Genomic DNA, 16,819 nt, shown 5'->3' with positions numbered 1-16,819 from the left:
TATATGTTCAAACAATGCTATGGTATATCTGTCAGAGCTTGTTTGAAGTAGAACCACTATGAGTGATGAAGAATAGGAGACTTATTATTATATGGCTTACAAAGGCTGTTGTGATGTGTGTGGGTTGGGTTGGAAATCAGCAAGGTGGAATTTGGTTTAGGAAAGGAAACATATTTTTTCTTCTATGCTTCTATATTTTGGCCTAGACCACCTTTAACAAAGGAGAAAATCATTCATATTTATTTGATATATGTTATATGTTACGCTGGAGCCTTCATAAGCAAAAGAAGACCTTAAGAGACAGTTAAACCTGAGCATTTTTATTCTGGATTTGATGAAGAGTAAAAAGTGGTGGATAAATGTGATAGAACAAAAAAGGTTATGAAGTACATGTAGTAAATTAGGACAAACAGCAAATCATTTGATTCCTCTGGGCATTTTCGGAGGACAGGAATGCCCTTTTGCTCTAGGTAGAAGGAGGGCACCTCTCACATGAGGGTTTTATGACCTGTTTCTAGTACCTACCAGTTCTAAAATTCCTTCAGCTGAATATATTCAACATGCCAAGGGGCCAAATTTTGGGAGATGGCATTTGAACCCAGTCATTGGAAAGGGCAGATGGAAATAGAATAGGGGAGACTAAGGACAAACCAGAAGGCTGTGGGACAAACTGGAACCCTCATTTGACTCTCACCACTTCAAGTACGATGATGTGGCTGAGCTTCAGGATAAATCGGGGCATCCACCAAGGAATGCTCACAAGCACCTGGCCAGGACTGGGGTATGCTGAGGGAGGCAGTTCAGCGCAAACTGGAAGCCCTGCTGCGGGCCGCTGCCACATGTCAGGGTCAGCCAGCGTACCTGAGATACTGTGCGTGAGCTGCAACAGCACCTGCCCCATGTCAACCTTCGGAGAATAAACAATGGCTAATCACTTTCTTTCTACCTTCCAAAACTCATACAGATTTCTCCTGTGTCCAACTAACCTGGAAAGGGCTTGTAAAGGAATTCTGGGAAATGGAGTTCCAGATTAGTGATTTGACAGCACACAAAGTTATCATGTAGGATGACTGTAATTTATTATCCAAAACAGGGATACTTGTGGAAGTGAAGTAAATAGGCATTAATATTTATTTCAGGACCACAGGCACAATGCAAGATGTCTGATCACCCAGATATTACCACTCTGTGTTTAGTTCTCATCAGGAAGATAAATGTCTTTAGAAACTTCAGGTTAAGGGTGGCAGGGGTGGAGAGGGAGGACCAGTACAACATTACATTTTTAATATTGAAGCTGGGGGATCACAAAAGTTGCTGGGGGTCTTGTCCCCAAGCTTCTGCAGTTCTCCAGAAAGCACTTCCAGAAGACTGAGGGGTGACCTGATAATTTAATAACTCTTTCAGGATTGAAACTATGCGATTTGTTTGAAATTCCTTACAACTTCTTTGCTTTGTTTATAAAGAGACATTATTTTTTCTAAGCAATTCATGCAAACACATAGTAGTTCTAAAGAAATGGCTCCAAACTTAGGCATTAATGGATGTTCTGATTTCTCTCCAGGTCAGAATGTACAGGGGAAAAAACTATTATAACTCTTGGCTTTTCTTGGCTAAGAATGAAAGTCATAATTTATTAGCATCCTCATTCATAAGAAGGAAAACAATCAATATATGGCCTTACCAGGTGGTCTCAAAGCACATTTGATAATTTTTGCATGCATTCCACAAAAAGCATACTTATTTCAAAACAGTTTCATAAGAATTAGATAAGCTAATCTATATAAAACATATGTGCCTGGCACATAGGAGGCACTCATTAAATGTAACTTGAATTTGAATCTTATTACCAGGAAGTAAGATCAGTAATCTGAGAAGAGAGCCAGCAAAGAGATGATGGTAGGAAGCATCAATTTCTTATGAAAGTCTTGCAGACATCTCCTGATGTGCCTTTTAAATAGATTTTCTAATGAGGTGTGCCATTTATCTACTGCTCTTGGAAATTAATTTCCCTGATTTTTTTTTCCTGGCACTTAGCCCAGTTACACAGGTGCACTGTTTGTCAGGCTAAGTTTAGAGGGGTAAAATGATTCAAGGAAGACCCAAAGTCAATCAGAATGTATAAATTTAACATTTAATAGTTATGTATATATGCATATTTATACGTATGTGTGCGTCTGTGTATATGGAGATATCTGTGTGACTGTATATATATGAATATGTTATCACATTTGGGAGACTTGATATACTGAGACACTAACTGCACCATTTTAGACTTTATCAGTTCCCATGTACACCGAGTTTTCAAGAATAGCTGACACTTGTATATTTCTTATTCTGATTCAAGCCTTACCTCATATTCCACATTTTCTGTTCAGTGTTCCAGGACTGTTTGGTCTTCTTGGTCACTTAAACCTAAAAGGATGCATTTCATTATACAATTCCAATGTGCTTATAAATATCTCAAGGAAGCAGAAGATTCTGTAGCCCAATAATTCCCAGACCTTAATTAAGCTTTTTGATTTTCTATGAAATGAAAAAAATAGAGAAAAAATCATTCATTTTAAAGAAATGGTATTAATTCTATTGTTCTTGCATTTTTGGTCTTAGAATTATCTTTGAAATTATGATAATAGAGATATTGTTTCTGTCACTGTTTTTACATATTTAATTTTTACAAAATAAAAAGTTGGTAAGTCTGAGTTGGACCCCAGGTTTTGTTGGTGGTCGATTCAAGGTCAAAAAATCTAAAAGTATGATATTGATGCTCTAAACCACTCATCTGAACCTAAGCAAATTAGAATTTATATTGGTATTTACAAATTTACCTATATATATATAGATATAATTATAAATCATATATGTTAACACTCACTTTTGGTAAACCAGCTATTATACATCTTTCAGTGCTCACTTAAATTTATTTTCTTAAAGAAACCTTTCTTGAGTTTTCAATGAAAATCAAGTTATTCTATTACAATTCTACATTATACATTTTACTCTTTACTCATAGTTCCTCCAAGTTTTATACATATATATACATATATATATGGATGTGATTATTTATTTAAGATCTCTCTTCAGTGATTTGCTAAATTTGTAAGAAGAATAGCTTTTCTATTTTACTTACTTTCTAATGCTTATAATTTTTTTAGCACAAAGTATGATAAACATTTGAATAAATGTTAAGGTGAAATAATGAATGACTAAATAAGTAAATAATATAGGAAAGGGTGGTAGAATATTTTAAACTTTGAATGTTGAATAATGAACATAGTATTTCTTTATAAAATATTAGTTTATGATAATATTGACAGTGTTAAGATTTACATTTATTACATTGTACTTTGAAACTTCTGTCTCCTTGATCAGACCATAAGTATCTCAAAGGTAAAAATAGTCTTATTCATCTTAATATTTTGATTTCCTGGCTTACTGCCTGACACACATCATTCAGTAAATTCATATGATCTAAATAGAAGTTATTTGCTAAGCATAAAGAGCAAGTGAAAAACAAACAAATGAGCAAAATACAAAGCAAGAAAAACAGAAGAATACATGACCTGCAAGAAAAGAACCAAAGTAGTTGAATGCAGGCACTGGGGGCTGGAATCGTGGGTTAGAGTAGGAGCTGCAATGAGGAGGAGCTGTGTACATGACCTTGCGGCAATTCACTTCGCTGTGCAGTCAGAGACTCATTAGCAGAATCAGAAGATGACTGTTTTTCTGCCATCCCATGGACCCATGGAATGCAGACAGATGCTGACAGTCAGATCTAGAGACCTTTCCTCTTAGTTGCTCTTTTGTTTGATAAGGAATGTGCAAGAGCAGCCTTTTATCTGGATACCATACAGTCAGAATTTAGGTGCCAAATACCCAAGGACTTACTAGAAATGGCAGTTGTACAGCATTTGGAGACTCTGAGATCAGATGAGTCCCTACACAGAAGTTGATGCTGAGGGGTGGGGAAGCTGCTAGTCCCAACTAGCAAACTGGGAAAAGCCTCAATCATTCAAGATTCAAAGACAGTCTTTCTTTCTTTCTCCACATTGACATTTATTAATTACCATGCACTATACTATGTGATTTGTATGTTTGAGGTCAGTCCAAACAGTATCCAGCTATATAATATGAAAAATAAAAACATGTATTGAAGAAGATACGAGATATAAGAAACATTGTACATAGGACAATGATGCTTCCAGTCCCCTTCAAAGTAGGCACCTTGAGACCTCACACAGTTCTCTTCATGTCTCTTCCACTGTTCCAAAAACTCTGCAAAATCCTTGTTGGAATCGCCATCAGCTACCCTGTTGTATTTTCCTGAATCTCACCAATTGTATGAAATATCTTCCCTTTCAAATGTGATTTTAGTTTTGGGAAAAGCCAGAAGTTTCAGGGTGACAAATCTGGGCTATAGAGGGGCTAAGACACCTGGGTGATTTGATGTTTTGCCAAAACACTCTGTACCAAACATGATGCATGAGTGGACATGTTATCATGATGAAGCTGCCAATCACTAGTAGCCCATGGCTGTGGCTGTTTTTAGTCATATTGCATCTATCAACCACCAAAAAACATTGAAGTAGTACCCATTATTAATTGTTTGACCTGGTGGGACCTACTCATGTTGGACAACACCTTCCAAATAGAAAAACACAGTTAAGATGGTCTTGATCTTGCTGCAACTTTGCTACATTTTGGGGGTGGGGGGGTTTGGAGAACCAGGAGACTTCCACTGAGATGACCAGGCTTTCATTTCTAGACAGACCAATGATTCATCTCTGGTTGTAACCTTCTTGAGGAAATGTGGTTCATTGGTAGTGGTTTGAATCAAGTCATTAGCAACTGAAGCACTGGACTCTGAGATGACAATAGGAGTAATAATATTTACTCTGGTAGCAGAAGCCACAAAATAAATTTTGGCACAACATGTTTTATGCCAAGATCCTGCATCAAAATCTGACACAGTAGTTTTTGGAATCCCCAGATCAGTTTCTAGTTCTCACACTGTCAGTCACCAATCTTTATTGATTGCAGTCCATACACATTCAACATTCTCAGGTGTTCTGCTTGTTGCAGGCCTTCCAGAACAGATTCTTGACCATCTCTGAAGCATTTATGATACACTTTTACTTGGGCTGCACCCATTGCACTGTTCCTGAAAGCCTTCTGAATCATCTGAATAGTTTCCTTGGAGGAATATTCAAGATTAACACAAAATTTGATGCAGATTAGTTGCTTTACTCACTCATTTTGAATACAACAACCACACAGTACCCATGCTCACTCAGTGGCATCTGCTGTCCCCACGGACTAGTACAGTAAAATCATCATTGTTCATGCATATGCATTTTAGTTCATTCTCCTTGGCTGCCAGTTTATATCCACATTATACAAACTGTTCTCATTATATTAAGAATGGCTAGAAATTTTCTGGACAGATCATGTATTATCTCATATAATACTCATAACACCTTTTGATATAAATATTATTACTCCTATTGTCATCTCAGAGTCCAGAAAACTGAAACACAGAATTCTGTGGGTTTTTTTCCTCACCATATATGCTGTTTTTCATAACTGGATATATTATAAATTGGAATATGAGCAGACAGAGTATGGAGGGAACCGGCATGAGGGGGTGAGGTCCTGATTTAGTATAGTTACTTTGGAAAAGTAGAGGCTTTGATGAATTTTATAGATGTGGCGAATGTTGATTTTCTGTATATCACACAGCTATTATGTGGTATAAAACCAGGACCAGCCTGAAATGAATAAAGAACTAACCTTAGATGCAAAATTTAAGTGTTCTAAAAAACTCAGTAATTAAAATGCATAATATTTTAATGCAATATTAAAAATTCTAAATTAATGCAAAGATTTGCGATGACAAAACATCAAAATTTTAAATGAGGACAGGATCATTTTTACTGAATTTTCCTTTTGCCTTTGGTTCCAGTGTGATTTGGCAGGGGGCTTGAACTTGAATGCTATCAGTCTGAGCTCAGGGCCTCTGTTTGCAACCATTGTTTGCTGATGTTCTTCAGGAGATGAAAGATAAAGAAGAGTTGACTATAACTTAAAGAATGTAAGATTGATGGCCAATGGTGAAAACACAGAATTGGTTCTTTAAGAGTAAAGCAGAAAAAAATGATTAATTTAATTTCCCTAGTATGTTTAGAAACTTAAGAATCTGTATAGTTTGCTTTCAAAGACAGAGATCAAATAAAAAATCTTATTTAACTTTAAGCTTTTCCTTGCCTCTCTTGGCACTCTTTTATGAGTGCTAAGGATTCAATTACTGATCATGAGGAGACTAAAGCATTTCCCCCTTCATCTGGTGGTATATATTTCTGTAAGAAATAGCAGATGTAATTAGGAGTGACTTGAACACTGAGAATCATTTCTCATATAACAGAATTGCTGGAAGATGGGTGATTATTCTAAGATTGGATAGTTCAATGCTTCAGCAATGGCATGGACTCAAGTTCTTTTATTTTTAACCTTTGCCTTTATCATTGAGCCAGCTACAGTCCTTCCTCATGGTTATAAGGTGGCTATAGCAGCTCCAGTTTCTCTTGACGCTGTGACACAAATTTCTTGTTGCCCCCTTTGACAGTATTAAAAGCCTTCCCAGAATCTCTCATCCAAAATCTTATTCTAGAACCAACTGTGAATTTATGACTCTTTTTTAATAGCAGTATAACATAATAGTTGAAAGTCATGGTCTTGAGTTTCATCAAGAACATGTTATGAAATCAGGCTTCATCATTTACTACCTGTATAACCTTAGGCATATTCTTTAAATTATCTGTGTCTCATTGTTTGTGTATTTAAAATGGAGATAAAATAATATAACTACCACATTACAACATTGAAAGGAAAAACTGAGTTAATATATGTAAAGTTCTTCAAATGATATCCTGCAGGTAATATGCATTTTATAAGTGTTAGCTACTATTATTTTATGAAGATCCTCACTGTGTTATATATAATTAAACTAATAGAAACAGGAGAGGTAGGAAAGTACAATTACATGAGTATTCTTAAAAAGGAAGATATTAATAAAAGGTTTAGTTGTATTGTATATCATTCCCATTGATATTATTTGGATGTGATGTCTCAGGGAAGGAATAAGAGTTGACTTGAAAACCACTATCTTATTTGAGATATATCTATATGTATACATCTATCAACTTTTTAAAGTTGCCCATGTAGCTAAAATTCAGAAGCTGATCTCAAGCCAGCAACATTGACTTTATGAAAGTAGCCTTATTTGACTATTTTAGAACCAGGCAGTATACATGTCTGCAGAGTTTATATAATGCATTTAAGCATAAGGATAATTAAACAGATATCTATCACACTGGATTTTATTGTTATGTTTTCCAGTGAACACTTAGAATGAAGGGGAATGGAGAAATGGTCTCAATCTATTCAGATCATAAAAACCCCATTTGCAGTAGTCTTCCATTAGATATAAAATATACCAGTGCTAAAATGTCTTTAATGATGCCAGTACAATCCAGTTCCTTACATATAATTCTTTTAAAATTCTCAATAGCAATTGTAAAATCCATTCACTTTCTTTCTCTAAGGTTTCATCTTACCATTCAGACTACCATGTCATGCTCACAGGAAACGCCTCAGAATGTGGTAAAATAAAGACTCAGGAGTGAAGTTATAAGAATCCTGGAGATAGGTTCCCTGAGACCAGCATTTTATAATCTGTTATCTTGGATGGGTTTGAAATTTCCTGAAATAAAATATACAATTTAAAATTTCCCCAGAAATCTTCTCTCTCAGATGATTTCTCCCCTGTCTGTGGGATCTTACACATCAGCATAAAAATGGAATATTTCTTCCTACTTTAACAGTGTCAACAACAGAAAACCCACTATGATTGTAATCCTCCTTCAGTCAATTCTGAATTTCTGTCATTTTCTTTACAGCAAAATAGACCCCTTGCCTCTCAATTCCTCCCATTTGGTCTGAATACATTCCACTGAAGCTGCCCTTTGAAGATTACCAATGTCACCCTCAGCATTAAATCTAAAAGTTATTCTCGCTTGACCTATCAGCTACATTAGCCAGTTGATAATTCTATCCTTAAAACAATTTCCTCACTTAATATCTACCTAGTATATTTAGTGCATTATATTCTTTTTTCTGCCTTTCACTCTCTCTCTCTTTCTTTTCTTTCTCTCCCTCCCTCTTTAAATCTCCTTCTCAGACTCCATTGCTGATTCTTCCCCATCTCTAATTTAATCCTATGATCTAAATGTTAGAGTGTTCCTCCCTCTACTCTCTTACTGATCACATTCAGTGTCATGGCTTTGAATACCTTCTATTCTCTATTCAACTCCCAAGTTTCTGTCTTCAATAAGGACTTCACTTTTGGAGGTCACAATGAGCTGGACTGTGTGGTACATCACCACATACATGTCTAAAAGGCAACTCAAGTTTGACAAGTCTTAAAACTCAGCTATGTGTACACTCCCACCAAAATCCCTACTTCTCTCCAATCCCCCCACTTTAGTAAATGGCATTTTCATTGTTCTGTGCTCTCATACCAACAACCTTGAAGTTATCCTGTATCTCTCTCTCTCATATTCCACAGTCAAACTGTAAGTCTATACTATTAATTCTAGCTTTTAAATATTGGCTTGGCCAAATATTGGCCAAAAAATTTGTTTAGTTTTTTTTGTTTTCAGTGTGATGTCTTTAGTAGTGCTTAGTTGTCTTTAACTTCATTCAAAACAATTTTGTTAGATTGCAGTTTTACAGCTGTCATATCAGCATGCATTAAAAAACTTATCAAAATTGGTGAATTTTGGTGCAGCCATTTTAATGCTGAAGATGGAAGAAGATGTGCAACATTTTTGGCATATTATGCTTTATTATTTGAAAAAAGGTTAAAATGCAACTGAAATGCAAAAAGAAAGATGTGTGCAGTGTGTGGAGAAGGTGCTGTGATTGATCAAACATGTCAAGAGCAGTTTGTGAAGTTTCTTTGTACTACTGACACTTTGGCCAAATAATTCTTTGCTGTGGGGCTGTCTTATGCACTAGAAGATGTTTAGCAGCACCCCTGGCCTCTGCCCACTAGAAGCCAACAGCAGGAGATAGCCAACATACTGAAAATATCCAAATTAATAAAGTTATTAGTGAAAATGAAGAATGTGTTTTTTATTTTACAGAAAAACTAAACAGACATTTTGGCCAACCCACATATTCAGAATCTGACCACAGCTCACCACACACACTGTTAAAACACTGATAGAAATTACTGTAAATTTCCTCCTAGATTACCTCATTTGGCTTCTGTCTGATCTTCCTACATCCAACCTGGCAGTCTTTCAATGTTCAACACAGCAAATGACATTACATAAGTTAAATCACTTTATCTTTCTTCCAATGACTCCCTATCACAACCAGAGTAAAAGACAAATTTTGGAGTATTTAACCTTTAGATAATGTAATATATTGGTATGTTTCTAGTCTCTTAAAATATCAAAAAAATAAGAGTCTATGAAAGTGAAAGGTTTTTAAAATTAAGGAAAACATAAATCTAAAATTTAAATACAGATTAATGAAAAAGTAGAGACAATTTATATGATTTTTTTTTCAGATAGATCACCTCTTCACTCAAAAAAACCATTCTTACTTCTTCAGAGAAATTTGCATGTAATTTGAATGAGAAGACCAACATTTTGGAAATCCCTAAAATGCTAGTTGGTTGTATTTTTATTATTTAATCTTTCAGTCCACAAATACTTCATATCTCCTAGGACATAAAAAAAGAAAGATTTACAGATTTTACTGTCTTTTCTAGTTCTACCCATTAAAGCTACTAGAATTCAAACACTTTTTATTTTTAGGTACTGGGATATCTAACACAGATAAACCAATTGAATCTAGATAGAGCTCCATGTGATCATTAGCTTGACAATTCCGTATTTTCCTGCTGTATCACAAATTATAATAAGTGACCTATCAATCTTATTTTAGTCATAGCTACTTAAATTAACTTGGAACTCACAGTTTATCTGAAAATTTACAGAGCCATTTTCTCTATGATGCCTTTCAGTACAATATGGGCCAACAATGATTTGTTTCTTTTTTTTTTGTTATAACTAACAAATGAATTTAATAAAGTTACAGAATACAAAATTAACATACAAAAATCTGTTGCATTTTTATACACAAGCAACAAACTCTCTGAAAAATTAAATTAATAAAATAATTTCATTTATAATAACATGAAAAATAACAATTTATTTGGGAATAAATTTAATCAAAGAGGTGAAAGACTTGTATACTGAAAATTATAAACACTGAAGAAAGAAATTAAAGCAGACAGAAAAAAAGACATCCCATGTTCATGAATTGAAAGACTTAATATTGTTAAAAGGTTCATATTATCCAAAGTCACCTACATATTCAACAGAATCCTTATCAAAATCCTAATGGCATTCTATACAGAAATAGAAAAAACAATCCTAAAATTCTTATAAAAACACAAAACACCCCTGACAGTCAGAGCACTTTTTTAGCAGAAAGAAATTAAGAATAAACTGACAATATCTAGAGGGGAGGTGGGAGGGGAAAATGGGGGGAAAGGGGGAAGGGTTTTCAGGAACATGTATAAAGGACACATGGACAAAACCAAAGGGGGGTGGGATCAGGGGTGTGATGTAGGGATGGCTGGTGGGGGGAAATGGAGACAACTGCACTTAAACAACAATAAAAAATGTGAAACAATAAAATTAAATAAAATAAACATTAAAAAAAAAGAAATCAGAACATGTGATGCCATGGTTTCTTCTGTTCCTGACCATCTGTAACTTATAGTTTGTATTGCAATTTGGATAACCTAAGAATACATTGTTTAATTTATTCCCATTTTTCCTCATTTTGAACATTTACTTAGATTAAAAACTTCCCAAGGGCAATTTCATTCTTGGTTTCCCCATAGTACATGGACTACAGTAACACAATAACTTTTCTTTTTAATTGAATACCCATGCATGCTATAACAAAATGTAGTTTATATTGGGTTGGCCAAAAAGCTCATTTAGTTCTTTCCATAAAATAAAATACACACTTTTCATTTTCACCAATAACTTTATTAATTTGGATACTTTCAGTATGTTGGCTATCTCCTGCTGTTGGCTTCTAGTGGGCAGAGGCCAGGGGTGCTGCTAAACATCTTCTAGTGCATAAGACAGCCCCACAGCAAAGAATTATTTGGCCAAAATGTCAGTAGTACAAAGAAACTTCACAAACTGCTCTTGACATGTTTGATCAATCACAGCACCTTCTCCACATACTGCACACATCTTTCTTTTTGCATTTCAGTTGCATTTTAACCTTTTTTCAAATAATAAAGCATAATATGCCAAAATGTTGCACATCTTCTTCCATCTTCAGCATTAAAATGGCTGCACCAAAATTCGCCAATTTTGATAAGTTTTTTAATGCATGCTGATATGACAGCTGTAAAACTGCAATCTAACAAAATTGTTTTGAAGTTAAAGACAACTAAGCACTACTAGAGCCACTGTACAGGAAAAAACTAACAGACTTTTTGGCCAACCCAATATTTCTGAGCAGAAAAATTATAGCCTAGAGATATTTAAATCCATAAAATTGACACATTTATGTAGGCTAAAGATTAAATCAGGAAAAAGTGTTTCTTAGTTTCGTTATGGAAATAATTATAAAATTTTCTTTTTTTTAAAACTGCTTTTAGCAAGCTCTATTTCCAAGATTGCCTCAGATCCTCTGAAATATGCACATCACGCTGTGGAGGAAACCACGGACTGGGTCTATGGCTTCTTTTCTTTGTTGTCTGACATCATCTCGTCTGAGGGTGATGAAGAAGAAGATGATGATGGGGATGAGGACACTGATAAAGGTACAAAGAGCATAGAGACACACCTGATTTCTATGACCAATATTAGGTATGCATTACAGTGATTTGCTTAAGTTTAAGTACAAACAAGAACTTGGGTCAGTCTAAACCAAAATGAATAGAATTCTGAGTGCTCATAGAAAATCAACAGGATGCAGGCTCAGTAAATTGGTCTTGTTTGGCTTTCACCTTATAGCTTATCTGCCATTATGATAAAGATGTTAAAATTGAATGCTACTATTAGAGTAGCATTATAGTACAGTGTTTTATTATGTGCTATGACACACCTACAATAGAAATACATTCATATGCTTCTTTGGGGGGAAATAGTAGCTATTTCTCAAGCTAACCCTTAGAAAAGTTAAAATAATATTAGAACTAAATATTCATATAAATGTTTTATATACATAAGTAATATTCATATTCAAAGAGTAAAAAGCAGTCCTACTAAAATCACAATTATGCAACTAATATATGTACTCTTTCATATAAGTGAATAAAAAAAATAAACTCAAGTCATACATAAACTACTACTGAGTAGCCTTGAAAGAACAAAACATTTTGATTCTGCTTTTTAGTGACATTTTTAAGGACAGTTTTAGACATCAGGCATCATGTATTCAGACTTGACTACCAGGAAAGCTCTTATTATTTCAGACTTTTCTATGACTTTGTCTGAATTTATGTTTGGCCCCAGTGAGAGTCGAAGAAAAACAATAAAGAACTGGGGTTAACATGATATATGAAGCATAATGTGTAATTTGGATCACTGCCACCAGTTTATTGAGCACTTAAAAGGAAAACTATGTCTAATAAATATACATAAATAAAGTTTATATGTAAATACTGGAATTTGGGACACAAAGTTATATGAGGACTATTATGATAAGTGAAAAAAGCCAGGTAGTGAATAACAATTACCATGTGATCTCACCTATGAGTGGAACCTAATCAACAAAAGAAACAAATGAGCAAAAAAGAACTAGAGACATGGAAATAAAGAACAAACTGACAGTGACCAGAGGGGTGGGGGAGGTGGATAAGAGGGTAAGGAAGGGGAAGAAACAAGTCAAGAAACAGGTACAAAAGACCCATGGACAAAGACAATGGGATGGGAATTGTCTTTGGGACTGGGATTTGGGTGGGGAGGAGAGAGCAACAGGGGAAAAATGGGGACAACTGTAATGGGGAACAACAGTAAAATATTAAAAAAAAACTAATAGATGCTTTTAAGAAGTGAAAAATAGGAAAAATAGAGAAATAATATTATGCTATGCTACAAGTTTTTCTAATTTACTATTTTTGTCTTGGTTTAGGAGAAATAGAGGAGCCTCCCTTGAAAAAAAAAGGTTGGTTTTCTCTTTCCATCTTTAAAGCAAAATTTTCTTCTCCTTTGGTAACACTGATTTTCAGTATGACTCAAATATATTTTACTTGAGATTTAGCCTTAATATATTTTAATATGGAGTATTTATTTCATGATTAGATCATGATTTATGTATGGTTAGGAAAGGAAACCCTTGATTGTTTCCAGTGAGGCTGATCCCACTGTTTTTCAGTTGATTATTTAATTAATGGCTTCTTCGGTAGGTGTGTGAACCTGTCTATGTACGGATCAATGTGAGTTCGAATTGTGGGAATGAGGGATGAATTCTGTAGCCTTGGGAATGGCCCAAGAAGAAGATGTCCATGATCTTTATCCTCATTATGGCCAGATTTATTGATTCTAAATTTTTCTTCTTATATTTTATCCCATTTTTTATTTTTAAGTAATAACTAGGAAGAAGTTGTACAGTTTTGGGGTAAGAGCCTCAGAAGGGCAAAGATTTTTACTTGACAGAGTAAAAATTGTGTCTGCTAGGGACAATAGGGAGTGAGGGATACCATCCTGAGGTATGTTTTGTGTGATCAAGAAAACGCCAATGCATAAGCCAAACTCAACACAATTGAAATGTTTCAATTATTGCTGTGCATGCTTAGCCACAATGTCTTGGAAAAATGTATTCTAGAGGAGATCTTGCTGGCTCCTGTTGCCATCTCCATAGAACAACTGTGGATGTAAACAGTGGGATCCAAATCTGGAGCTTCAGCCTTGCCTGAACAGACGATAATCACCTCATTATGTGGGGCAAAACCTACTGAGTGTATACTAATTTGGAAAATACAAATTTTCCAACCAAAGAGAGCTAAGCCTGTGAAATATGACTGTGACAAAGCCATTCAAAAATAAGAATGTTCATGGAGCTATAGAAAGGATAAAAGGTGGGTTTCCTGACTCACAGGATAAGAATTCAAGAACACAAGACAGACTTTACCTATCAAATCCAGAGTTAAAGATTATACATTAGTTTAAGTTTTTGAGATCAGAAATGCAGTCTTTTTACATCTGATATCCAACTAATAGTGCCTAGAATAAACATAGCCAAAGCTTAAGCTAATCAGTTACTAGTCAGCAAGTAGAAACAAAAGAGGAAAAAATCAAATAAATAATATTCTGTTATACTTATAAATTAAATTCCACTGGAATGTCCTATTCTCCATAAGTCAGCATCAAGCATTTAATAAAAAACTTATTCTTTTCTTTTGACTTTAATTTCTCTGTGTAATTATTTTAAAAATTAAGTTTCATGTAAGGATTAACATAAATTGCAAATTCCTGAGAAGCTGTTTAATTATTATTTTTTAACATTTTTTAAAAGATTTTATTCATTTATTTTTAGAGAGGGAAGGGAGGGAGATAGAGAGAGAGAGAGAAACATCAATGTGTAGTTGCTGGGGGTTATGGCCTGCAACCCAAGCATGTACCCTGGCTGGGAATCGAACCTGTGACACTTTTGTTTGAAGCCCACACTCAATCCACTGAGCTATGCCAGTCAGGGCTTGTTTAATTATTCTTTAAGTTATTGCCTTGATTCATCAAATCAACAGAAAAACTTAAATAATTATTTAAGATACTATTTTTTAAAGTATCAATAACACTCATTAGTTAAAATACTCTAAGGAATGTCTGTTCTTAAAACCATATATACTTATGTCTTCTTGAAGGAGTACTAGAAGGACAATTGATTTGAAAATTATCTGAATATATTTTCTTAATAATATTACTTGGAAAGTTACATGAGAAAAATGGACATTTTAGGAAACATCTTCCATATCCTACCTTGGGTACAAAAGCTATGTAATTATAAACATTAATTGAAGTGGACTAAAGATAATGTATTTCATTACAGTTGTAATTTTTTATTTATAAACTTTTGTAGAGTCATGGAGGCAATGTCAGTTTTAAAAATGTAATATTTTATAAGATATTTTTAATACTTGTTATGTGCTTAAAACACTTCAATATTATTATTGGGAAAGACTTGTGACAAGATTATCCCTATTTTATGATGGGTTATTTTATATATTTCCATATTTAAAATTGTGATTTAAGAAGTATTGTTTTATAATCTAGAATGATAGTATCTAAGAACATTTGTTCTTTATTAATCTAAATTACTCTTCATCAATGTCTTCATTAATATGCTTTCCCATTCAGATGTATCGAATAATTTTTAGCCATGTATATTAACTAAATTTCCAGGCCATGGCATTGTTTATTCAACTTCCCTGTCTCTATATAAGACATTTTATTTAAGTGCAGTTAAGGCATTAGTTGAATTTATACAGTTAAAGCTATTTTTACCAAAATAAAAATTTAACTATGTAGTTATTTATAAGTGAAGTTTACAGTTCTAACTTGATGTGGAATAATGGAATAATCTCAGGGTTGTGGGATTGATTATTAAGTAGATTATCAATATCAATGAGTTTTTGAATCAGCTATTCTGTGGCTTACACGGTTATATACATAATTGAACTTCAGGATATGCGCTATAGTACCTAGTTTCTTTATCTTCTTTTTACATATATGTTTAAGCTTGCCAAAGGGGAAAGATGGGGAAGGGTCAAGTCAAGGAACATGTATAAAGGACCCATGGACAAGGACAATGTGGGGGGAGGATTATATGTGGAGAGTTATTAGGTAAGTCAGGGGAGAACAATGGGAGAAAATAGGAACAACTGTAATCGAAAAATTAAAAAACTGCAAATATTAAATTCTATTACCAAACACTCCATGATAAGGTTCCAGGGTATAGAAGCATTATAAAATTTTATATTTTGATTATGTAATATTTAAAATTCATAACTATAATAACCAAAAACCATTGGAAAGCCTACTTCCTGAAACAATTTTGTGCTGTGTATGGTGGATGTGCTTTGTTTATCTGGAATAATCTTGCTGAATAGCATTCTTCATATGAGGGTACACATCATGATTATGTTAACACCACACCATCTGAGGAGTACACAAGTGCAGATAGCACTAAAAGAATCAAATTACATATTTCTGCTTTCCTAAATTTGATCAGAAACATATCTAAGTTTATAATAATACTACTTCTACTTTACAAAATAAAGAAATATCCTTCACCCATTCCCAAACTGCTAGAATGCTAACCAAAACAATCATTGAGCCTTCCTGCCTTGTCCTGCTTACATCTGCTAAAGAAACACATTGGTATACAAGTGTTCTGTGTCCTGATGGGATGTCCTGAAGTCATACATATGGGAGAGTGGGCTGATGAGAGAGCAGTGATGAGTTCCGTTTGATGACTTTGCCTTATATTTAGGTGAATAATATGAAAGAGTGCATTGTTCTTGAGGGAGAAAACTATAAGACCAAAGCAAAAAGAATATCAATAGGAAATGAAAGGTAAAAATGGCTTTTAAGAATTTTAAATAAATAGTTTGTTTCAGTTATTCTCAACACTTATTCCTAAGTAATATCTTTGGTTTAAAAGAAAGCACTTTAAAACAACCAAAGTAGTATAGGTGTGATAAACAGTAGTACAAGTAGTG

General features: G+C 34.2%; 1 protein-coding gene across 2 annotated transcripts in view; it reads left to right on the top strand.

The window, feature by feature from the left end:
* The window catches only part of TRDN (triadin), a 304,890-nt gene that overhangs the window by 49,629 nt on the left and 238,442 nt on the right, over positions 1–16,819 (top strand). For both annotated transcript variants that reach the window (XM_045843665.1, XM_045843666.1), the window contains exons 3-4: positions 11,756–11,920; positions 13,234–13,266. In XM_045843665.1, the coding sequence (XP_045699621.1) occupies positions 11,756–11,920; positions 13,234–13,266 (198 nt within the window). The remainder of the gene's footprint in view (positions 1–11,755; positions 11,921–13,233; positions 13,267–16,819) is intronic.

Source organism: Phyllostomus hastatus, unplaced genomic scaffold (assembly GCF_019186645.2).
Source record: "Phyllostomus hastatus isolate PE091 unplaced genomic scaffold, TTU_PhHast_1.1 phas_contig_40, whole genome shotgun sequence".
NCBI lineage: Eukaryota > Metazoa > Chordata > Mammalia > Chiroptera > Phyllostomidae > Phyllostomus > Phyllostomus hastatus.
This window is presented reverse-complemented; position numbering and strand designations above follow the sequence as displayed.